Source organism: Balaenoptera musculus, chromosome 13 (assembly GCF_009873245.2).
Source record: "Balaenoptera musculus isolate JJ_BM4_2016_0621 chromosome 13, mBalMus1.pri.v3, whole genome shotgun sequence".
Taxonomy (NCBI): domain Eukaryota; kingdom Metazoa; phylum Chordata; class Mammalia; order Artiodactyla; family Balaenopteridae; genus Balaenoptera; species Balaenoptera musculus.
In genome coordinates, this window is record NC_045797.1 from 41211085 (window position 1) to 41236657 (window position 25573).

At 34.2% G+C, this 25573-nt stretch overlaps 1 protein-coding gene across 3 annotated transcripts in view; it reads left to right on the forward strand.

Annotated features, from left to right (window-relative positions):
* FANCL (FA complementation group L) overlaps positions 1 to 25573 on the forward strand; it is a 77879-nt gene that overhangs the window by 36447 nt on the left and 15859 nt on the right. For all 3 annotated transcript variants that reach the window (XM_036872724.1, XM_036872725.1, XM_036872726.1), the window contains one exon: positions 1023 to 1091. In XM_036872724.1, coding sequence (XP_036728619.1) covers positions 1023 to 1091 — 69 coding nt within the window. The remainder of the gene's footprint in view (positions 1 to 1022; positions 1092 to 25573) is intronic.

Consider the following 25573-nt stretch of genomic DNA (forward strand, 5'->3'; position numbering starts at 1 on the left):
GTCATTGTAACTAAATGTTAATTCTTTTCAAAGCATTGATTTCAAATGGGCTGATGTTTGTAACAAATACTATAGTGATAATTTTTTGTACCCTTTTGCTAGGCAACAAAGTAGTTAAAAATAAGAGGTTGAAAAAAGTGAAAGTCTAAAACTTATTTTAAACATTTTGTCAAATGAGAGAAAGGAGTTTTCCTAAAACTAATTTTCATGTTAGTAAATTTAGCTTTGTAATGGAAAGAAATGAGCACTTTAAAAATTACATGTGACTTTCAAGAATCCAGACTGAATCTTAGAGAAATCATGTAGTACAGTTCTCTAATAACAAAATTGATTTTAAGAAAAACTACCTTTTGTCTTAACTTAGAAACCTAGTTAGTCCTGTGACTATCACTTTTTGTATAAAACTATTGACTAATTAATTTTCTATTTATCAACCATGAAAAGATTTTTCTTAAAACTATTTTGTTTTTCCTTAATAAGCCAGAGACATTTCATTGTTTCTTTTTCTTTATCTCCTTGCTAAAATTAAATGCTTTGTTGTGGAAAATACTTCTTTAATTGATAATTATATGTGTTCATTTTTGTGCATTTCTTGATTCTTTTAACAAATATTGCCTCTTTTAACAAGTGACTGAGGCTATTTGAGGTTAAATTTTAGACTGAAAGGAAATTAAATATCAACCATTTTGATCTCTCACTTTAAAGATAAAGAAACTGAGATTCAGTGTGGTTTACCCCTCAAATCACATTAGCAGCTGACCTGACACTGACTTAATTCATTACTCTTTTTTTCAAAACCGATTGGTTTGGCACCCCCAAATCACCAAACTTTGTACCTCTTGAGCTTAACTTGACTGTTAATCAGCTCTTAATATCTCTATAATAATAGAATCAAAATATTGATATATAATACATTTGCATGTATAATAATACTTTTTCTAATATATTCAGTTTTTCTAAAATATTTTATGTGAAATTGTCACACCAAAGCAAAAATGACCTAACTTTATGCTTTTTTATAGTACCCTGCAGAATCACCAGATTGTATTGTGGATTTTCCTGTTTCGTTTTCTGTTTCCTGGACACCACAGGTAAATTCTTAAATTTATTTTAAGTAGCTAAAAAGCACGTTCTGTTTACTTATAAGTGGCCATTATAGATTACAAGTGATTTTTTTCAGTTTTATTTAAGCATTTATTTATAAACAGGACTTTGAGAGTGTTAAATAAACTTGAAGAAGCTCTATTGACAGAAATTTTACTTTAAATTTAAATCCTAAAGAACTCTTTATAAAGCAGTGAGCAGTAGGTTAAAAATTGGGTGGCATTTTTCAGACATAGTATCAGAGAATCTTTTTCAGAGGAGAATGAGTTATGACTGAAAATGTAAACCCTGCCATTTCTATTCAGTTTTTATTGTTTTAAAGTGTTTGTCCTTAGTTCATCCTTGAACTTAGACTATATTGTTTTTGTAAGTGCCTTGGAACATTCTTACTTTGAGTAAAGAATATAGGAGATTCTTCTACTCCTGTCAATTTCTCAATACATTGCTGATATTTAACAAGTTAATGTATTTAGGAATGCGTTTGTAAATTGTACCATTATATGGCTAAGATATGGTATGATTATCAACAGTTCCATCATCAACATTCACGTGTGTGATTTTTAAAGATCTGGCAGAATGGTGGTTAGATTCAAAGAACAATATAATGATGACAGGCATCGTCCTTGTCTCACCAAGTAAATTGATACCAAAATGAAGAGAACCTTTCTATTCTTATGCAAAGCGAAACAAAAATTCCTAGTGACGTTTTACAAATGTTCTCTAAATAGAGACTACCCTTATTTTTGTTATGAAGTTTTGGTAGGTTCAAGTGAAAATTTATACTTACATTTTAAATTATAATATATACAGTAAAGTAATAATTGTCTTGTATATGAAGTTAGTTTAAAAAAAAAAAAAAGCCTAACAGGATTTAAATGGTCTTGTGAAGGGTCAAATTTTAATTATACCATATATATTTTAAAAATATTTTTCTTGTTTTCTTCTTTAAAAACAAAAGTCTCCCTCCTTCCAATGGAAATCAAGAAAACACAGCAAAATAAAGGGGAGGAAAAACCCTGTGATTTGCTTTTGGTATTCTGATGTGTGTTATAAATGTATAAGAAATACTGTTTTGATTGTTTTTTAAAGAATTGGGATTATACATAAATTGCATACTTTTCAAAAAACATGAATGTACATTTTTCTATTTGGCTCTATAAACTTTATCTTTATGTATTATGTGAGGTCATGAGATAACATTGTACCTAGATTGTATTACTCTTTCCAGATATGCTATCTCTAAATTATAATTTAATATTTATTAAAATCCCAAGGTTCAACCTTGGGAATATGTTTTTGATGAGTTTCCTAGTTTTTTTAATTTAGATAATCATACAAGTTTTCCCCAGACTTTAATCTGTGAAAAAGTTTGCATCTCCACAAAAAGACTGTTTAGCACTTACCTTATCCTGCCATTTAGCAAAATTAGTTTGTGACTCTAACACTAGAAAATCTTAGAGGGCAATTTCTTCTAAATTTTCTCTCCCTACTTAACACCAGCTCAGTGCCTTGCACATAGATGCATGGAGTAAGTGTTTATAATATTAATTCAAATTCAGATTTAGATTTAATTGGGTCATACGTCAAGTTTTCTATTTTGTATTAGTTCTAAGAATACAGAATTAATTAGCGGTAACTGGAATGTCATAAATTCTTCTTTTAAATTAAAAGAACATACTAAAATTCTTAGTATAGTACAGATAAAAATTTGGACACCATTTTAACCACAACCCAAATTTGACATGTTTAATCTTTTGTCACATTTGCTTCAGATATCTCTCTTTCTGTCTCTCTCTTAGGAATAAAATGTTCTGGGACCTAAAACTTTACCCCTCTTTTGCTTCTCTCCTTTCCTCTTTCTTTCCTTCTTTCCCTTTCTAGAGGTAAACCACTTGACTGGAATTGGTATGTATACTATCCATGCATACTTTTTTGCTACATTTGTTTATGCCATATTCTATAATATTTTTGCAGTCTGACCTTTTTTATACAACATTGTTTCTGAGATTTACCCATGATCTTATATCATTTTAAATGCTTTATATCATTTCATTATATGAATCCACCAGTTAATTTATTCATTGCCCTACTTATATGGTTGTTCACAATTTCTTACTTAAACAGTGCTGCAGTGAACATCCTTTTGTGTTTCCTTTTACGCATGTGAGACTTTTAGTGTGGTTTATGCCTAAAGTTGAAAATGCTGTATTGTAGGGAATGCATCTCTTTGAGATTACAAAATATTGCCAAGTTATCTTCTAAAATCGGTTGCATAACTTTATACTCCTACCCAGCAATGCATAGTAATTCCTACTTTCCCAAATCCTTTCTAAGTCTTAGTCTGATTTTAGTTTGACCTTAATTCTTATCAAGAACTGCTACTCATTATTACTGTGTTTATAATCTTTGCCTACTTAAATTTTTGTGTTTTATTATAAGCATTTCTTACATATTTTGAATACTAGTTATTTATTGGTTATATGGGATATAAGTATCTTCTCCCTGTGGCATGTTTTTTAACTTTGTATATGTTACATTTTTTCGATCAGAAGTTTAACGTTTCAGTGTGGTCACATTTATCACTCTCTTCTTCGTCATTTCTGCTTTTCGTGTATTGAATGAGAAAATATTCCATATCTTGTTCTGAAAAGATATTCTCCTAAAGTCTGTTATAAAAGTTATACTTTTTTCATATTTAAGTATGAGATAGGAATTATATTTACACTTGCCTATTTTATATATGCTCACAGAATTTGGACTTATCTTCATTTGTGGCGGTCTGGGGTGATTTCAGTTTTTCTTTTACATAAACCACTAAAATTCAGAAAATTTTCAAAATATACTATTTGCCTGTTGTTAGAGTCTAGCTGTACATCGTAAGCATTTTGGTGATACTGCCAGCAAGTATGAACTCTTGAGTCTTTTTAGATGTGATAAAAGTGTTGGCATTGTTAGTTTACATTTTGGAAATACAAAGCAACATCGAACTTCTTTACTGTGTATCTTTTATCATTGACCTATTGGACACAATTTTGCTTGTGGGAGTTCCTGTCTTTTTTCTTTTTAAACAATTTTTAAACAGATGTGGTTCTTAAGCGAAATAAATGTTACTATTGTAGTCTAATAGCAAACTTATATTTAAAAGACTGTAAATAGCTTCCAGATAATTGATTTTAAAAAATTCCTTGTCTGCTTTTTGTACATTTCCTCTTTGGATTCAGCGTTTCTGGACTTTTAAACTTGGAAGGTCTTTATTTTCCTTTCTTTTTGTAAAATAATCGGCATGGCTTTGTGGCATCCATATTAAAAATGGGTAATTTTCCTTATGGTCCCTGTCTTCCTGCTGGGTTGATAATGTTTTGATGTATTTTTCTTTTGCTCTGATGAGAGGTCTGCTGCTGCTGCTCTGACATATTCATTTGGATGAATAATTATAACTTGCACAATGTCAAGCTGAAGATGGTAGGGTTTTGTGCGTCATGACAAGCCTAGTAGCCAGTGCAGGTGTCTCACAGCGTGAGCAGCAACAGCCAGTGTATTCTGGCTCGGAGGAGGCGTTTAGAGTAGTAAGAACTCGGCACCAAGGGCAAGGCCGCTGCTGCTACTGCTGCCGTGACATGTGCCAGAGAAACACAGAGCGCTTCTCAAAGACAAGTGACTGCACACCTCTGCTCGGATACTTGCTTGTTTACCCAGTCCGTTTTCTTTTATAGATTTCAGCATAGAATGTTAAGAGCATGTCATGATTTTTATCTTATTCTACTTCCCAACACCAAAACGCTCTAAAATCTGCTACCCTTTGGACTTCTGTATATAGGTCATATTTGTGAATATTGTTGACTGATGAGACCATAGAATGCTCTCATGTAAGATTTTAAGTGCACTGACATTAGTGATTCTATAAAAACAAAACTAATTTTCTCCAGGTCACTGACCAACCCAAAATGGATGCTAAAATTGCAGTTTTACCTATAAATATGCCATTAAGTGCAGGCTTAGTGAACTGTCTACGTCACACTGGTTGGAATTTTCCGATTTGGTATGATACATAAACAGTGGTCTTTATATTTTTTATCATGTAAATCTCATATTCTTGGAGTAATGCCGTGAATGCAAGAAGAGCAAAACCAGTGATAAAGCCTCTGGCTGATAATCTGATGGTGAATGAAGAAATTGTAATTAAAGGAAACAGTCCTATTACATAGCAGGGAGCACGATCCATTAGTTAGAGCATCAGACTAGCAGTTGGGTATCCCTAGGTTCTGTTTACAGTTCAGCCATTGACTTAATTGTATAATTTCAAACAAGTCACATGACTGCTCTTTGCCTCAGTTCATATGTATATGGAAATAATAAACTTTTTCTCTTTCACAGAGATCTTAAAATAAATTTGGTTTAAAACAAACAGAATGCTAGGGGAAGAAAACTCCCAATATTACACGGTATGGATCCTGAGGAAGTTCTCCCTTTTTGACCTACTGGATTATCTTTCTTTCCATTTTTCTCTCTGCTGTCCTTGTTGGAGAACTCATAGTACTGGAGTTTTGTTCACCCTTAAATTGGTTAATTTAATATACTTTTGCCTTCTTGGCCATCTTATTATTGCTATAATGGTATGGATAAAAAGACATCAACGGAATCAAAACAAAGAAACGTAGTTCATTATTGAGATTATGTGATATGGTAGACCTGTGTGATATGGTCTGACCTATTGGACTCAGTAACCTATTAACTGCCTTTCTTTTTTTTTTTTTTTTTAATAACATAATTTATTTTAAAAGTACTCCTACATTGATTTTAAAAAAGAGAGAAGATACAAATAAGCAAAATTAAGAAAATATAAAATCAGCCTTAATGCCTTCATTTAGCATTGGGATCTCACTGGATAATAGTTCTGAACCTATGTTTATCACTTAACAAAATATTTTTTGAAACATTGTTGATAATGCTGTGCATTTATTATTCCAGGTAATCCTTAGAATAATTTAGTTTTTAGTTATAATTGGGTTTACATTTATCCATCCAATTAAGAACTGATATGGTCACAGTCTAGGAACTGGTTATCGCTACATTTATTTAGGTCCCCCAGTTAAGTAGCAGTAGTTTCTTAATCCACATCTTGTACATTTTTGTTGAGTTTATTCCTAAGTATGAAGTTTTTGTTGCTATTGTGAATGTGATCTTTTTTTTTAAATCATATTTTCTAGTTTATTTTTATAATGTGGGCAAACTATTAATTTTTTTTAAGTTTATACTTTAATAAAAGTTGTATATGAACATAGTTTAAAGAGTTAGGTTTATAAGGGTTTTTGTTTGTTTTTTTTTTAAATGTCAATCAATTTCTTATTAATTTATTAATTTTTTTATATTAATTTTTGGCTGTGTTGGGTCTTCGTTTCTGTGCGAGGGCTTTCTCTAGTTGTGGCAAGCGGGGGCCACTCTTCATCACGGTGCGTGGGCCTCTCACTATCGTGGCCTCTTCTGTTGCGGAGCACAGGCTCCAGACGTGCAGGCTCAGTAATTGTGGCTCACGGGCCCAGTTGCTCCGCGGCACATGGGATCCTCCCAGACCAGGGCTCGAACCCGTGTCCCCTGCATTGGCAGGCAGATTCTCAACCACTGTGCCACCAGGGAAGCCCCTGTTTGTTTTCTTTTTAGACAAAACGGCATGTCCTAGCCTCCTTCCCACCATTTTCTCCCTCTCCAGGGTCGACTACTTTTAATTGTTAGCTGATCCTTTTGGTGTTATAATATAATTTATATTATTACATGCTCTTGTAATTATACTACCTTTTGTTCGTTGGTTTGGTTTAGGCATTATCTGTTAACTTTCCACTGTAGATAATGAGGAATTTGCTGTTTCTTCTTCCTTTCCCCACTCCACACACACGTATACTTCCTATCCTTCCCAGATAGTTATCTTGTAATTTTGATGATGTCAATATTCAGTGTTTACATTATTATTTTGAACGTATATGTATACTATGCAGAGATAAGCTATGTAGTTAATTCTTATTTTTCCTTTGTTGCCCCAATTTTTATTACCACGTGGAGTTAACAGTTGTCTTACTTTTTCATTTCCTTAGTTTTCTGTTTACTTAAAACTCATTCAACCCACAGTTTTCCATCAGTTGTCTAAATCTGCTCTTAATCATCTACGCTGGGTTTTCTATTAGCTTTACTTTTTGGTAAATTTCATCAGCTTTTCCTAATAGCCTTCCTGTTGAGTTTTTTTTACTTACACTATCATGTTCATTTCTAAGAGTTTACTTCATTGATAAATCTTCTTTTGTCCCCAGAGATACTAATAATATGTCCTTTTTTCCATCTGAGTAGTTTCTATTTCCTTGAGTTGCTCTTTTTCTAGGCTTATCATCTTTGGTTACCTGCTCGTGATTAAAAGTCGGCTATTAAAAGCTATTTGAAAGCTCTGAGTGCGAGTGGGGCTTGTCAACTGTGAACTTCATTGTAGAGTCACCTGAGTAGATCTCATAATGGGGAACCCCAAGTGTCCATATTTTAGGTCTTTTTGATTGATTGGTCAGATTTCTTGGAGAAGACTCTTCCAGCCTTCTGCCTAGAAGTCACTGAGCAAGCAGAAAACGCTCCCTTGAGGCGAGAGTGGAGCAGACTGCTGGGCAGTCTATTGGGCAGGAAACAGCAGTCTGAATTAGTAACAGTAACCCTGTGGCATCCTCTACTGATAGGGCTGAACACCATGCAGCTGTAGAAGAGAAATGCTTACGGCGTGAACCTCCATTATCACAAGGCAGATAGTGAGAGTATTTGCAGTTGAGGGGCAAAAAATGATATCCTAGCTATCCCATGGTATTTTCAGACTTTTAAATTTTGGCCATTCTTAGTTCTATGTAGCAGTAATTTTCAGTTTTATTGTTTCTTGCTGATGTCTACAAGTAGATTTTTTAGATGATTTTTTATCCAGTGGCTTTGTTAAACTCTCTTATCTAATAATCAGTAGTTTCATTGAATTTTCTATGAACATAATCATATCATTTGTAAATGATAGTTTTATTTCCTTCTTTGCCATCTTTACGCCTTTCTCTTTTTTTTTTTTGCCTTACTGTTCTGGCTAGGATATCTAATAAACTGTGAAACATGAATAGTAAACATAAGCATTCATGTTTTGTTCCTGATCTCAAAGGGAAAACTTTGTTTTCATCATTAGGTAGATTTTTGCTCTATAGTTCTTGTACTGAAATCCTTTACCAATAATTAATGGAATTTATTTCTGTTTCTGGTTTGCTAAGAGTTTTGTTATAAATGACAGTCGAATTTTTTCAAGTATATTCTCTCTATATGTTAGAGAATCAAATGTTTTTTCTCCTTTATTCTGTTCATGTGGTGAATTACATTGTTCGATTTCCTAATGTTAAACAAATCTTGCTCTCTTGAAATAAACTCAGTTAGGTTATGGAGTATTTTAAATCTATATGTTGATCAATCAATTGACTGGTCAGTAGATACACACACATATATATGTTTGTATACACATATACAATTTCCAGTATATATTATGTATTTCCACATTCTGTTTCTTTGGCATCTATGCTCATAAGAGCAATTCCTTTGTTTTCCTGCTTCCAAAATTTGGTTTTATTGCCTCTTTAGTTCTCCTTGTTTTTGTGAGATTATGCCTTAAAGGAAAAAACAACAATATAGTAAGTTTTGGGGTGGGGGTAAAATTAGATCTGTGTGTTCAATCCACCTTCCTTACCTAGTAGCTGTAACCCTCTTTTTGCCTATTTTTAAATGTATAGTTTTTACTTTATTTGAATTCTAATGTATAAACTAGTTGTGAACATAATAAAATCCTTTTCATTGCTTTCACCCATGGGCTGCTAGCTAAAGTGCAGTATTAAAAGTTTTAAATAAGTATGCTAAATATGAATGGGGTTCGACATTTCTAACTAGAGGCAAGTGATGAAAGAAATAAATCCTCTGACTTATTTTCCTGCCTTCTTGGAGGGTATTAGTGTGGGACGTTTGGGGTTCTTTGGACATTCATAGAACTTAGGTAAAATAAGTAAGAGACCTGACTCACAAAGATCTAGTAGGGAAGTTATATCCTATTTTTAGTGCTTCATTAGATGAAATTGTGATTCTGTCATGGTCAAGTCTTTCTTCTCTTTTCAAGTTACCTTGAAAAAGTACATAAACAGAAAAATCAAGAAGCAACATTTTTTTCCAGTGGGAAATAGTTTAAATGCAACAGACATTTAATATCTACAGATGGTCCCTGACCTAATTTGACTTCGGATTTTTCAACTTTACAATGGTGCAAAAGCGATACGCATTCAGTAGAAACCTTATTTTGAACTTTGATCTTTTTCCGGGGTGGTGATAGGCCAGACGATACCCTGCATGGTGCAGGACAGCAGCAGGCAGCCACGGCTCCCGCTCAGCCACTCTGTCACGAGGGTGAACAACCGATACACTTAGAACCATTCTGTCCCCATACAGTGATTCTGTTTATCACTTTCACACTATTCAATAAATTACATGAGATATTCAACACTTTATTATGAAATAGGCTTGTGTTAGATGATTTTGCCCAACTGTAGGCTAATGTAAGTGTTCTGAGTATGTTTAAGGTAGGCTCCGCTAAGCTGTGACGTTCCATGGGTTTGGTGTATTAAATGCATTTTCAACCATTTAACTGGACATAACCCCATCATAAGTTGAGGAAGATGTGTACTGTCTGTGTAGCACTGAGCTGGATCCTAAGGAATTTAAGGTGAGTTAACCAGGTTCTAACATCCTAGGGTAGGCTTTCAGGAGTAACTTTCAGTCTGATAAGGAGAGAGGTACTTAAAAAGATAATTTCAGTAAAATGTGTTGAGTGATGTGTGTGGTGAGCCATTTTGATAAGATGGAGAAGAGGTACATAATTTAACCTGATGTGGTCAAGCAAGTTTTCTGGATAAAGTGTTACTTGAGTTCAGTGAGTCTTGAGAAGTGAGAAATTAGGCTTGTGAGGACACATGATACTTTAGGAGAGAACTGCTGTAGGCAAAGAACAAAGGCATAACATTGTAGGAGATAATACATGCATTACACATCGTTTGGAACTCTGTAGTCAGAGATAAGACTGGAGCTTTTGCTTAGAGTTAGGCAGGGTCTGGTACACCAATTCTGATGATCTTGGACTTTATCCCAAATTGATAGGGTTATAAGGAAGAAAGGTGGCATGGTCACAATTTTTGTTTTATAATAGCATTTCTCAAAGTGTTTTTTTGTTTTGTTTTAGGTTATTAATAGAATTAAGGTGGAGAAAGGCTCTGATCTAATACACTTATGAAATTCTAGATTTAAGTTCTGCTATTTCTTGATTTAGGATTTCTCATCTTTCTTGGTATGCCAAGATGTATTATAAATCTCTGGCATGACTTTTTTTTTTCCTTCTTCTCAGAGCACCTCTGTAGATTAGTTTTCAGCAAAACAAGTTTTTTTAATAGGTCACTCTGTGTAGAGGAAGGTTCTAAATGAGAATGGCAAGACTATAGTGAAGAAGACTGAGGGGCAGCTGTGTACTTACCATGCAGGCAGTAATTAGGGTCTGTTCTAGGTTAGTGGTTGCAGGGAAAGATGAAAGGGAATTGTTTGGGAAAATTCCACAGATTATATTGATAGAACTTGGTGATGGATTGGGCATGAGATTTCATGGATTACTGCCACTGCTTCTGGTGGGGGTAACTAGATTAGATAGGTTGTAGTACTGCCAAGTGAGGTAGAGAATGCAGTAAGAAGAGGTTTAGAGGCAGATTCAGTTTGGGATTTGATGAGTTTGGCATGCCTATGGTATGTCTAAATAAATGTGTTTAGTGGGCAGTTGGAGATATGGCTTTGAATCTCATACAGTCAGTTACTTGCCAGATAAAGGAAGATCAGTATAATTTCAGTTGATTGCTGAGGTTATCAAAGTTAGTTTAAGCTTTGCAGAAGATTTGAGGTATGTGCTTTGTGAGCACATGAGATACTTCTATGGTATGGTAAAATTCTTCCATGAATTTAAAAACCCAATGAGACTAGTAGTAGGGAACAGGTTTTTTTATCAGATGACTTCAGTACCAATTTAAGGTACATTAAGTAATTTACTTGCTGATGTTAATAAATCTGACTTTGTTGCAGACCTTCATGGTAGGCTTCAGAGTTAATTCTGCTGGATCACTTGTAACATAGTAACAAGAGAACACAGAGTCTTAAAGTCTGGGTTAAATTCTAGCTTTATCCCTACAATGCATGACCTTGGGTAAATCATTTAACTTTATAAAAAGAGGGAAGGAATATTTAAGTCATAGATTGCATGACTTTGTAAGAGTAAATTGAGTTATTTGATAGTGCTTTTGAATTGTAAAGTGATGTATAGGTGTACAAAGTGATATAGGGAGGTAACACAATTTGCAAATTGGTTAGCTTTTAAAATAGCAAGCCTTAATATGGGCAAAGAAATGATATCTCTCAATATACATTTATATTATATTGTAAATTGTATATATAAACACACCCACATTTATATATAACAACACGTAATTGGTATCTCTCTCTTTGTATGTTGAACTACATGTACTCTAAAGACAATGTTTCCATTTATATGCAACAATTAAGAAGTATTCTGGTGTTGAAAAATGAAATAGGCATGATAAATGCAAAATGACCGTCAATCTCACCAGGCAATCTGGTTGTGGTAGATGACTCTACATACATCGTACCGTAAGTAACGTAGATGAGAAGTGTTGAGAGAAATATTGTTTGGACTGTAGTTTGGAGGAAACCAATAAAATATTCTTGCATAGCAAGTGTCCCACGTAAAAGAAAATATATAAATATCAGTCTCCAAATGGCTTCTTAATGTTGTGATTTATATTTTAAATACTTTTGGGTAAAAAAGATTGTCTTAGTTAATATCAGTAAAGCAATTTTTCTTCCACACAAACACAGCTTGTTAACATTCTCTACCTTATGTTTTGTCCCTGTCAGAGACCCTGTCTGGCAAATTGATGCACACTATGTCTATTTGTACTTTTTTTTAATCCAAGGGATAGTTTAAAATATGTGAGTATTGATATACTTGTGTGTGTGTGTGTGTGTGTGTGTTAAACCATCCTTTTGGAAAAAATAGATGCCCATATTGAAAATAAAGATCCAGTAGATTGAAGACAAATGATAATTCAGATATGAAAGACATGTTAATTCAAATATGATCTGCTAGAATCGCTGATTAATACTTTCAGCTATGAAATATACTTACTTTCACCCTCTTTTTGTGCTAAAAAAGTTGAATATTAGAAGCCAAACTAATTTAGCAGATGGATATAATGAAGCAAACCAGAATTTTGGAGTTGGTAGATAGCAGAAGCAATGGGACAGTATTTTTTTAAAATGATGTCACTGCTGCTAGGTAGTTCCCTGGCTCTGGCTGTGAAGGTAACATCGGAAGCTAGCAACACACATATTCTGTCTATTAGTCTTGACCTTATCTGAAAGCAAAGATTTTTGTGACCATTTATTTCCTTATTTTGTTGTTTTTAGTGTGAGTAATAAAAATTAGATATAGACAACTTTTTTGTTGAGGGGAGTAGCACCCTTTTTTGGTATGACTTACCTGGAACAAAAAGCTAGAAGACGAGTTTGTTTTTTACTGATTGGCTTGATTTTTTTTTATTAGGTAAAACTTTATTTTAATACAAAATAAAGGAAGTTTATTTTGTATTAAACGATTAACATAGCATATTAGAAATGTACTTGAACCAAATACTAAGGGTCTTAAGTAGCAATGTACAAGACATGATTTTTCTCAGGGTTAACATCTGAGAGATAAAGAAGAATGGATAAACAACCACAAGGGTTTGTTCATCAGTCAGGGGTCAAGCTGCCACAATATCTAAGCCCTCTCCTGGCATTCTTATCATCTTACTTTATTATTTTTTTAAATTGTGGTAAGATACACAAAATTTACTATCTCAATCATTTTTGAAGGTGCAGTTCAGTGGTGTTAATACATTCATAATGTTGTTGCTACCATTACCACCATCCACCTCCAGAACTCTTTTCAAATCTTGTAAAACTGAAATACTATACCCGTTAAACAATAATTCCCTATCCTCCTCTTCCACCAGCCTCTAGTAACCACCATTCTACTTTCTGACTCTCTGGTTTTGACTATTCTAAGTACCTCACATAAGTGGAATCATACAGTATTTGTCTTTTTTGACTGGCTTACTTCACTTAGCATAATACCCTCAAGGTTCATACAAGTTGTAGCATATGTCAGAGTTTTCTTCCTTTTTAAGACTGAAAATATGCTATTGCATGTATATACCACATTTTGTTTATCTGTTCTTCCGCTGATGGCCTTGAATTGCTTCCACATTTTAGCTCTTGGGAGTAGCGCTGCAGTGAACATGGATGTGCATTCTAGCTCTTTGAGTCCCCACTTTCAGTTGCTGGATCATATGGTGATTCTGTTTTTAATTTTTTGAGAAACTGCCATACTGTTTTCCAGAGCTGCTGTACCATTTTACATTCCCACCCACAGTGCACAACAGTTCCAGTTTCTCCACATCCTCCCAAAAACTTACTTTCTGTTAATGGGTGTGAATGAAGTAGTATTTATTATAGTTTTGACTTGCATTTCCCTAAGTGATACTGAATATCTTTTCGTGTACTTATTGGCCGTTTGTATATCTTCTTTGGATAAATGTCTTATTCCATTCCTTTGCCCATTTTTAAATTAGGTTATTTTTGTTGTTGAGTTTTAAGAGTTCTCTACATATTCTAGGTATTAATCCTTTATCAGATATATGATTTGCAAATATTTTCTCCCATTCCTTGTGTTGCCTTTTTACTCTGTTGCTATTGTCTTCTGATGCACAAATTTTTTTTTTTTTTATAAATTTATTTTATTTTATTTATTTTTGGCTGCATTGGGTCTTCATTGCTGTGCGCAGGCTTTCTCTAGTTGCAGCGAGCAGGGGCTACTCTTTGTTGCGGTGCAGGGGCTTCTCATTGCAGTGGCTTCTCTTCGTTGCGGAGCATGGGCTCTAGGCGCGCGGGCTTCAGTAGTTGTGGCTCACAGGCTCTAGAGTGCAGGCTCAGTAGCTGTGGTGCACGGGCTTAGTTGCTCCGCGGCATGTGGGATCTTCCCAGACGAGGGATTGAACCCGTGTCCCCTGCATTGGCAGGCGGATTCTTAACCACTCTGCCACCAGGGAAGTCCCCTGATGCACAAAATTTTTTTAATTTTCATGAAGTCCAACTTATTTTTTCTATTGTTGCCAGTGCCTTTGGTGCTCTATTGAAGAAGTCATTGCCCAATCCAATGTCATGAAGCTTTTTTGCCCTGTGTTTTTTTCTGAGAGTGTTATACTTACAGCTCTTACATCTAGGTCTTTGATCCATTTTAAGTTACTTTTTATATACGATGTTAGATAAGGAGCCAGCTTAATTATTTTGTATATTGATAGCCAGTTTCCCTAGCACCATTTGTTGAAAAGATTGTTCTTTTCTCTTTGAATAGTCTTGGTAACCTTGTCAAAAATCATTTGATCATGCATATGAGGGTTTTTTTCTAGGCTCTCTATTCTGTTCCATTTGTCTATATATAGACTGTCATATGCTAGTACCACATTGTTTTGATTACTGTAGCTTTGTAGTAAGTTTTGAAATCAGAAAATGTGATTTCCACTTTGTCCTTTCCACTTTTTTCCTCCAGCTTTGTTGTTCTTTTTCAAGATTGTATGGCTATACAGGGTCTCTTAAGATTCTATATGAATTTTAAGATAGGATTTTCTATTTCTGCGCAAAAACATATCATTGGGATTTTGATAAGGATTGCATTGTCTTCCAGTTCATGAATCTGGTTTGAGATTCCTTTTTTGATGTCTTCTTTAATTTTTTTCAGGAGTGTTATTTTGTTTTCATTTTATAAGTCCTTAACCTTCTTGGTTAATTTCTAAGTATTTTATTCTTTTTGATGTTATTGTAAATGAATTTGTTTTCTTAATTTCCTTTTTGGATTGTTCATTGTTGCTGTTCAGAATGCAACTAATTTTTGCGTATTGACTTTGCTGGTGGTCAGAGTGGCCACTTTACTGAATTAATTTCTTAGTTCTAACAATTTTGAGGGGGGGAATATAGGTTTTTTACCTATAAGATTATATCATCTGCAAGCAGGGATAATTTTACTTCTTCCTTTCTAGTTTGCATGCTTTTAATTTCTTTTTCTTGCCTAATTGATCTGGCTAGAACTTCCAGTATTGTGTTGAATAGAAGTGATGAAAGTAGGTATCCTTGCCTTGTTCCTGATCTTAAAGGAAAAGCTTTCAGTCTTTCAACATTGAGTGTGATGTTTACTGCAGTTTTTCATAATATGCCTTTATTATGTTGCAGTAATTTTCTTTGATCCTAGTTTGTTGAGTGTTTTTATCATGAGAGGGTGTTAAATATTGTCAAATGCTTTTTCTGTGTCAGTTGAGATGGATTTCTTCATTCTGTTATTATAGTGTATTACATTTTATTGATTTGCATATGTTGAGCCGTCCTTGCATTCCAGGAATAAATCCCACCTGATCTCAGTGTGTAATCTTTTTTCTGTGCTGCTAAATTTGGTTTGCTAGTATTTTGTTGAGGATTTTTTTATCAATATTCATAAGGGATCATGGTTTTTAAGTTTTCTTGGGGTTTTAGTATCAGGGTAAAGATGGCCTCATAAAATGAATTAGGAAGTATTTTCCCCACTTCAGTTTTTTGGAAAAGTTTGAGAAGGATTGGTGTTTTTCTTTAAAATGTTTGGTATAATTCACCAGTGACACTTCCAGGACTTTTTCTGTTGAGATCTTTTGATTAGTGATTCAGTCTCCTTACTCCTTATTATTCTGTTCAGATTTTCTATTTATTTGTGGTTTAGTCTTGGAAGGTTTTGGGTCTCTAGGAATTTGTTCATTTCATCTAGGTTATCCAGTTTGTTGCCATACATACAGTTTTTCATAGTTCTCTCTTACAATTCTTCTTGTTTTTGTAAATGGTAATAATGTCCCCACTTTTATAACCGATTGGTAGTTTGAATTCTCTTTTTTTCTTAGTCCCATTTATTTAAAATTTGTCAACTTGTTGAACTTTTCAAAGAATCAACCTTTGGTTTCATTGATTTTCTCTATTGTCTTTCTATTCTCTACCTTACTTATCTCTGCTCTAATCTTTATTTCCTTCCTGCTGGCTTTGGGTTTAGTTTGGTCCTTTAGTTGTAAAGTTAAGTTGTTGATGGTTAGATTTTTCTTGTTTTTTGATGTATGCATTTATAGCTATAAATATCCTCTTTAGTACTTCTTTTGCTGCATTCTGTAAGTTTTGGTATGCTGTGTTTTCTTTTTTGTCTCTAAGTATTTTCTAATTACACTGTGATTTCTTGTTTGATCCATTGATTGTTTAAGAGTATGTTGTTCAATTTCCACAAATTTGTGGGTTTTCCAGTTTTCTTTCTTTTATTGATTTCTAACTACATCCTGTTGTGGTGGGAAACGATACTTTATATGATATCTATCTTCTAAAATTTATTTTGTATGTATTTTGTAGCCTAAAACATGATGTGTCCTTGAAAATGTTCCATGTGCATTTGGGAAATATGTGTACTCTTTTGTTACTGTGTAGAGTGTTCAATATATGTCTATTAGATCTTGTTGGTTTGTTGTGTTGTTCAAGTCCTCTGTTTCCCTATTTTCTGTCCGGTTGTTCTGTCTATTGGGAGTGGGGTATTGACGTCTCCCAAATATTATTATATTATACAACTATATCTCTTCAGTACTATTAATTTTTGTTTCATGTTTTGATAGTCTATTATTAGGTGCATAAATGCTTATAATTGTTGTATCTTCTTGCTGTATTGAACCTTTTATTAATATATTATGTCCTTTGTCTCTTGTAACCTATTTTGATTTAAAGTCTGTTTTGTCTGATACTAGTATAGCTACTCCTGCTCTCTTTTGGTGATTATTTGCATGGAATATCTTTTTCCATTCTTTCACTTTAAGCCTGTTTGTGTCTTTGGCTCTAAAGTGAGATTCTTGTAGACAGCATATAGTTGGATCATGTGTTTTTATCCATCCTGCCAATCTCTGTCTTTTGATTAGAGAGTTTAGTCTATTTACATTTGTAGTTATTACTGATAAGGAGGGACTTAATCTGTCATTTTGCTACTGTTTCTGTATGCCTTATAGTTATTTTGTCCCTTATTTTCTGCATTACTGCTTTATTTAGAGTTCAGTTGAATTTTTTTGGAGTTAAACATTTTAATTCCTTTGTTATTTATTTTTGTATATATTCTATAGCTATTTTCTCTGTGGTTGCCATCAGAATTACATTTAACATCCTGAAGTTATAACCCTGTAACTTATACCAGCTTAACTTCAATAACATACAAACTCTGGTCCTTTACAGCTCTGTACCTACCCTTCTCAGTTGTTGTTGTCACAAAGTTATATATTTACACAGTGTATGCACCAAACCATAAACTAATAATTCTTTTAATGCCTTTGTCTCTTAAATTATGTAGAAAACGAAATGTGAAGTTACAAACCAAAGTTACTGTAACACTGGCTTTGAGTCGAATAATTCTTAGTTTAAAAAAATACCTTAGTCTCTTAAATCATGTAGAAAACAAGGAGTGGAGTTAAAAACCATTTTTATAATAGTGCTAGCTTTTATAATTGCTCCATGTATTTACCTTTACTGAGATCTTTATTTCTTCATAAGGCTTCATGCTACTGTCTAGTGTCCTTTCATTTCAACCTACAGGACTTTCTTTAACATTTCTTGGAGGGCAGGTCTAATGGTAGCAGAATTCTTTTGTTTGTCTGGGAATGTCTTCATTTCTCCTACACTGATGAAGGATAATTTTGCCATCTATAGGATTTTTGGTTGACATTTTTTTTTCCTTTAGCAGTTTGAATATATCAGCCCACAGTTTTCTAGTCATCAAAGTTTCTGATGAGAAATCTGCTAATAGTTTTTGAGGTTCCCTTGTGTGTGATGAGTCACTTCTCAACTTCTTTCAAGATTCTCTTTTTGTCTTTGTCTTTTGAAAGCTTGATTATAATGTGCCTTGGTGTGGATCTCTTTGAGTTCATCTTACTTAGAGTTCATGGAGCTTCTTGGATGTGTATATTTATGTATTTCAGCGAATTTGGGAATTTGTCAGCCATTATACAAATATTCTCTCTGCCATTTTCTTTCTTCTTTTGGGACCCCACAATCCATATATTGGTCAACTTTATGGTGTCATACAGTTCCCTTAGACTCATGCACTTTTCTTCAATCTTTTTTCTTCCTACTTCTCAGACATAATAACTAACGTCCTATCTTCATGTTCACAGATTTTTTTTGCCTGTTCAAATTCACCTTTGGATTCTCTTAGTGAATTTTTCATTTTAGTTATTGTAATTTTTGGCTCCAGAATTTCTTTTTATGTTCTTTTTTGAAAGTCTTCTTTCTCTTTGTTGACATTTCCATTTTGTTCATACATTGGTTTCTTGACTTGCTCTACATCTTACTTTAAAGCTTATGTATCAGTGGTTTCAAATTCTCTGTCTAGTAGAGATACTCTCAGGTCTATGTTTGGAACCTGTTAATTTTTTTCCTTTGAATCAGGGCTACACTTTGTTTTATTTTTAGTGCCCTGTGATTTTGTTGTTGTTGTTGAAAACTGGAAATTTTAGTCATATAATGTGGTAACTTTAGAAATTGGATTCTCCCCTCTCCCCAGAGAGGAAAGATCAAAATTTCCCTGGTTTTTTGTCTATGTTTTTGTGTTCTTGATTGTTGCAGGCTGTCTCTGCATCAAGGATCAGCCTGAGGTGTACTCTTAGGGTCTTTTCTGGTCTTTTTTGAGCCTTTCCCTGGGCATGCAGAGTGACTTCCAAAATTTTCCTGTAGAGGGAGTTGCCTTTTTTCCCCCAGTTTTATTGAGATACAGTTGGCATACTGCACTGTATAAGTGTGAGCTCTGCAGCATACTGATTTGACTTATATGCATCATGAAATGAATACCACAATAAGTTTAGTGACTATCCATCTCATATAGATACAAATTAAAAGAAAAAGCAAAAGATATTTTTTCTTGTGATGAGAACTCTTAGGATTTACTCTTAACAACTTCATATATAACATACAACAGTGCTAATTGTATCAGTCATGTACATTACATCCCTAGCACTCATTTTTCTTGTAAATGGAAGTTTGTACCTTTTGACCACCTTCACCCAATTCCTCCCCCCCCGACCCCTCCCCTCTAGTAACCACAAATATGATCTCGTTTTCTATGAGTTTGTTTGAAGTATAATTGACCTGCAACGCTTTGTTAGTTTCTAGTGCACAATATAGTGATTCGATATTTCTATACATTTCAAAATCACCACCATTATAAGTCTAGTTTATGATCTGTCAACATATAAAGATATTACAATATTATTGACTATATTCCCCACACTGTACATTTCACCCCCATGACTCATTTATTTTGTAATTGGAAGTTTGTACCTCTTAATTTTCCTCACCTATTTCACTCATCCCAGTTGCTTTTTCACTCACTGAGTTGCTTTTGAATGTTCTACTCTTTAAAGTCTGACACTCAAAAGGGGAAAAAGAGAAAAATGAAGCGGGGGGAGGGTCAGTGGCTCCTTAAGTACGCTGCAGGTCACTTCTGCAGGAGAGGGAAGGACTTGAAACAGTGGGAGGAAGTACAACAGCAATATCCAGCTGCCTCTTTGGGTATTCCTCTGAGGTTAGAAGCAGCAATCAGTCATCAGAGCACAGATACCTGATATTTGGAAGACAGATCCTTTTCTCCCACCCTGGCTCCTATAAGCTGTGTGCAGGGTGCTCCTGAAGTGTGTGCAGGGCTGCCTGTCAGGGAGCTGTGGGGCAGGGTGATGGGTAGCTAAGAGCTGAAATTAACCAAAGTTGCAAGCCTTCTGTAGACTCAACAGTTCCAAAATAGTTTCTGTCAGTGCATTTATTGTCTAGGTGGGGAGACAGATTCCTGGTGCTTCCTACTCAGTCATCTACCCAGAATTCTCACCTAATTGGCCTGACATTTTTTCTTTTCTTTTTTTAATGGTCTGCAACATAGGATAGCTTAGGACCATGTTGGAAGTGCCTACTCATTTTCAACATACACTTGACAGACATTTATTTACTTCTCCCTCCCTCTCTCTCTTCCTTATCTTTTTTATTAACAGAGTTGCTGCAGTCATTCTGTAATGGCTACACATGGAGTGAATGTGTTTCATTTAACTTTGTGGGCATATATACTTTCCACATGACTTAAGAATAGTAGCAAATCTTTTAAATCATCAGTGGTCAGTTATAGTAAAAATAAACTGTAAGAAGAGGTGATGCATTCTTTATGGATTGTGTGACAGAGAATAGCATTTGATTTAATAGATTTAGTTATACCTACAGAAAGAGTTGAGAACATTAATGAAGCTTGCGAATAAGATCAAATGAACTGAATATTTAAGAGATTTATCTCTTTAAAGATATCTGATTGGGAATATTGAAATTAATGTTAAAATTAAATTTCTTTAGAAGTTTAATCTCTTGATATTTGAATCAAGCCTTTTGAATCCCTCAGAGAAAAAGACAAAAATGATTATTAGAGGATTTATGTGCACATATTATAAGAAAGTATAAAAAAATCAGAATGGAAAGCAACTGTTACAAGTACCAGAAAATTATGCTATTAATTTAAGTGTCATCAGAGCACAAAAGATCACATTCTGGGACTGTGAGAAAATTATTAAAATACTGGAAATAATAGTACTTAAGATGAAGATATTATACTCTAAGATCTGGTTAAGTGACTGACATTATTATATCACTTCAGGTATTATAAAAGTAACAAAATGCTTTTAAAGATAATAAGCATTACATTTTGAGATTGGCAATGTTCACACTTTTCTGCTTAAGTGCTTTCCTAGTTTAACATAATCTAATAACAGTTATGGGGGAATAGCTAACATCTTAGTTCCCATGTATATCCTTTCTCCTTCCTTGCCCAATATATACATATAAAAGTGATAAGCTTTTATTCTCTAAGTGGTGGGTTTATGAACAGTTACTCTTCTGCCTTTGTCTTTGCTGTTAGAAATATAGCTGTTTTGTAATTTTTTTAGGTCCTAAATGTTGAGAAATCTACTGCAGATCTACTGCAAAGGTACTAATGTATAGATTCATTACTGTCCAGAAATCAGAATGCGTGTTTTTTTAAACAGTTTTTTTGAGGTATAATTGATATACAGTAAACTGAACATATTTAGTGTATGATCTGGTGAGCACTGACAAATGTTTACACCCGTGAGATCAACCCCACAATCAAGATAATAAACCTTTCCACGACAACCAAGTTTCCCCCTTCGCCTTTTTAATCTCTCCCTTTTGTTCCTCGTGTCCTTCCTCCCGATCCCAGGCAACTGCTGCTCTCCTTTCTAGAGTTTTATATAGTTCTGTATACTTTTCTATGTCAGGTTTCTTTCCTCAGCATAATTAGAGACTTCTCAATGTTGTAGCATGTAATAATATTTCATTGTTTTTAGGCTGAGTAGTTAGTACTCCTTTGTATGAATGTAACCATATATTGTTCATTTACCTGCTGATGGACAGATGGGTTGTTTCCAGGATGTGGCTGTTACAGATAAAGCTACTGTGAACATTATGTGAATGTCATTATGTGAAGATATGCTTTCATTTCTCTTTGGCAAATACCTAGGGTTAGAATGGCTAGATCATCTAGGAGGTGTGTATTTAACTTTTTAAGAAACTGCTGAACAGTTTTTTTTAAGCGGTTGTGCTATTTTACATTCCTAACAATATTGTTTGAGGCTTCTGGTTTCTCTGCATCCTTACTGACATTTGGTATGTCCAGTCATTTTCATTTTAGCCATTCTAATAGGTGTGTAGTGGTAGCTCATTATGATTTTAATTTGCATTTCCTTAATGACCAGTGATGTTGAAAGTATTAAATGCTTGTCATCATATATCTTCTTTGGTGAAGCATCTACAAATCTTTTGTGTAAAGACCTGAATTAATGGAGAGATAAACTATATTCATGAGTTGGAACACTCAGTATTGTTAACGTGTTAGTTCTCTCCAAATTGATCTATAGATTCAATGCAATCTCAATCAAAATCCCAGTAGATTTTTTTAATTGACAAAATGATTCTAAAGTTCATATGGAAATGCAAAGAACTTAGAATAGTCCAAAAAACTGAAAAAGAACAAAATTGGAGGACTAATACCACCTGATTTCAAGACTTATAAATTTACCTTTAAGACAAACCTATCTATCAAGACAATGTAGTATTAATATAAAGTATGACAAAAAGATCACTGGAATAGAGAATTTAGAAATATACCCATATAACTATGTATGCATACAGCTGTTTCCAGTGAAGGTGCAAAGATAATTCAGTGGAAGAAAGACAGTCTTTTCAATAAATAGTCTTTTCAATAAATGGGACAAATAATTTGCTACATGCAAAACAGATGAACTTCAATCCATATGTAAAAATTAACTCAAAATGAATCATAAACTTAATGTAAAACCTAAAACAATGAAACTTTTGGAAAAAACAAGGAAAAGCTTTGCGATTTTTGGGATAGGCAAAGATTTCTTAACACAATACAGAAAACAAGATCCTTATAAGAACAAGTTGAGAAATTGGACTTAATCAAAATTAAAACTTTTTGCTCTTGAAAAATACTGTTAAAAGAGTGAAAAGACAAGGTATAGACTAGGAGAAAATATTTGCAAATTATACATCTGATAGTGGACTTGTGCTTAGAATATATATAAAGAGCTCTGAAAGCTCAATAATAAGACAACAACACAGAATAGGCAGAATATTTTATATAGATATATATTTTGGGTATTTCAAATGTAACCCTTTTATTACTATTAAAGCTTTATATAAATTAATTTCATGAGGACAGTTTTTTCAAAATAGGTTTATTTAACTCTTGGAGAATTGACCATATGTCACTTCCCTTTTTGGCAAATGGCTAGGAATCAGATAATTCTTGCTCCCTACTTCACTTCCTTTGCATCCACTTTTTACTCAGCCATATTGCTTCAGTTTGTTTCATGATTGTGTATCTTGACAAAACACCTCACCTAAGCTCTGCCACTTCTCTCTTTCTTTGCCCCACAGCTCTTCTAATGCTAGGACCAGTGATGTTTATGGGCGCCATTAGGCATACATATGTATGCAGATCTGGAAATGTGAGAGAATTCATAACCCTCCTTAGGGCAACTCGACCAGTCAGGAATGGAAGACAGTGAATAAATGCTCCTGAATTCTGTTTCTTGGGTGGCAATTCTGAGGAGCTTTCTCTAGAACTTCTCACAGAGCTGCCATCGACCACAGTAACCATCTTGAAAGTACACCCTTATTTTAGCTTTCTCTCCTCACTTATACTGTTTCCAGTCCCTACTCCCTTTCAATCCCTGAGATTACTTCCAATAACCTATCTGTACACAAGCCCTGGCCTCAGGCTTTGCTTTCTGGGGGAGATCCCAAGCTCAAATTATCATTGCATATATCACTTAATGTTATAGCTACAAATAAATATGACGTAGGACAAGGGTCCAAATACACCAGTTATACTTATGGCGCAGAAATTTACCTTCCTTAAAAAAATCCTGATGGTTGCCTTTTGCTTCTTTGATTTGTTTTTCAAGACTGAACAAAACCTTTGCAGCTATATGTGACCTTCTAAGCAATGTACCTTGACAGGCCTTTTTAAAACTCAATTTATAATTCAAAGAGTGTACTAGTCTTCTCTCAGATGATGTCCTTACCCCTACAGAACTTTCTTTACAGTTGCTCTCAGCTTCCTTTGGCTTGTCACCACCATTTGAAAAATTTTATGCAACTTCTATATAATAATGGGCCACAGCCACTAACTTCTTAGCTTGTACTTGTTACCCAGTTTCTTTGTCGAATATAAAAAAAATTATTAACATTTCAGTAATCGGGACTAGCATATTTTGAAAAGAGTTTAGACTTAAGCATATAAGCAATTCTTCAGTGGATGGTGACAGTGGAAACCAGAGCACCGTTTTCTTTCACTAAATATATATCCTCTAGCCATGGAGTTAATAAGAACATTTTCATCTCCTTCTCTATTTATTGGCTATGTGTCATGAGAAAATGTGATACCCTTCAAGATTTCTATAGAATACTGATATAACCTAGTTTTCTGATGGTTTATTTATGTATTAAACATAAACAAGAATAACCAACTTGACCTTCCTCTGGTCAAATATTGGGGTACTTGATTCATCACACTTGCCAGCAGTAAAAATTGGCAAGCATTTCCAAAATAGACGGTGTTTCAGTAATATAAAACTAGTCAGGAGATAGAATATGCCTTTTAATTTTTTTGGAAAGGTCATGATATGGTGACATTTGACCAGATGAACTTTCTAATGGTTCATGATCTAAAGGTTTAAATGCCAAATCTATCATACCAAACAGACTCTTCAGCATTGTGATTATTCAGAAATTTTCAGTGCATCAACACACAGATCTTCTCACTGAGAAGCCTATATACAGAACAGTCCAGGTATCCTGATTTCAGTGCAGAGAATTTCATTAAATGCCTTAGGTGAACCTAATATTAAATTGATCTCTTATTAATATCTTTATGCCTGCTCTTATCAAATCATGTCGAGATGTCTATTTTTTTTCCCTCAAGATTAATACATTCTTTTTAATCTTCTGACCTTTTCACACAGGAAGATTGGACTCCATATCAGGGAATATCTTCCCTGAACCCATAGCTCTTGTGCTCCCAGTGCATGGAATGTTACAGATATAGTTTTCCAATGTGTGGTGGTTAGTCTGTGCCTTTTTTTTTCTGTGATTGCCCTACCCCACATAAAAATAGACTGAAAGATACATAGATAAAATAATGAATGTTGTGGTTGTTATGCCCTCAACATGGTATGCTGCAAATCTTTGGAGTAGGTAGAGTGGAGTATAGAATATACTCTTTTCTCCTTGTTTTATGTTTTCTAACTTTCTCAGTATTTCTCCTTTTTTAAAAATTTTTTTGGTGCTTTAAGGACAAGAGGTGGTTTAGCATCACATCCTCTCCCTTCCCATAGCAAGGCTTAGGTGAGAGGCGCCTACATTGTTATCTTGGTTACTGGGATACTTTTCTTCTCTGTAGGATAGTTTATTGCTTTTGGGACACTGAGCCTTTTCTGTGTTTGTGTTTGTTTTTGTTTTTTGTTTAATTAATTTATTTTATTTAATTATTTTTAGCTGCATTGGGTCTTCGTTGCTGCGTGCGGGTTTTCTCTAGTTGCGGCGAGTGGGAGCTACTCTCCGTTGCGGTGCGCGGGCTTCTCATTGCGGTGGCTTCTCTTGTTGCAGAGCATGGGCTCTAGGC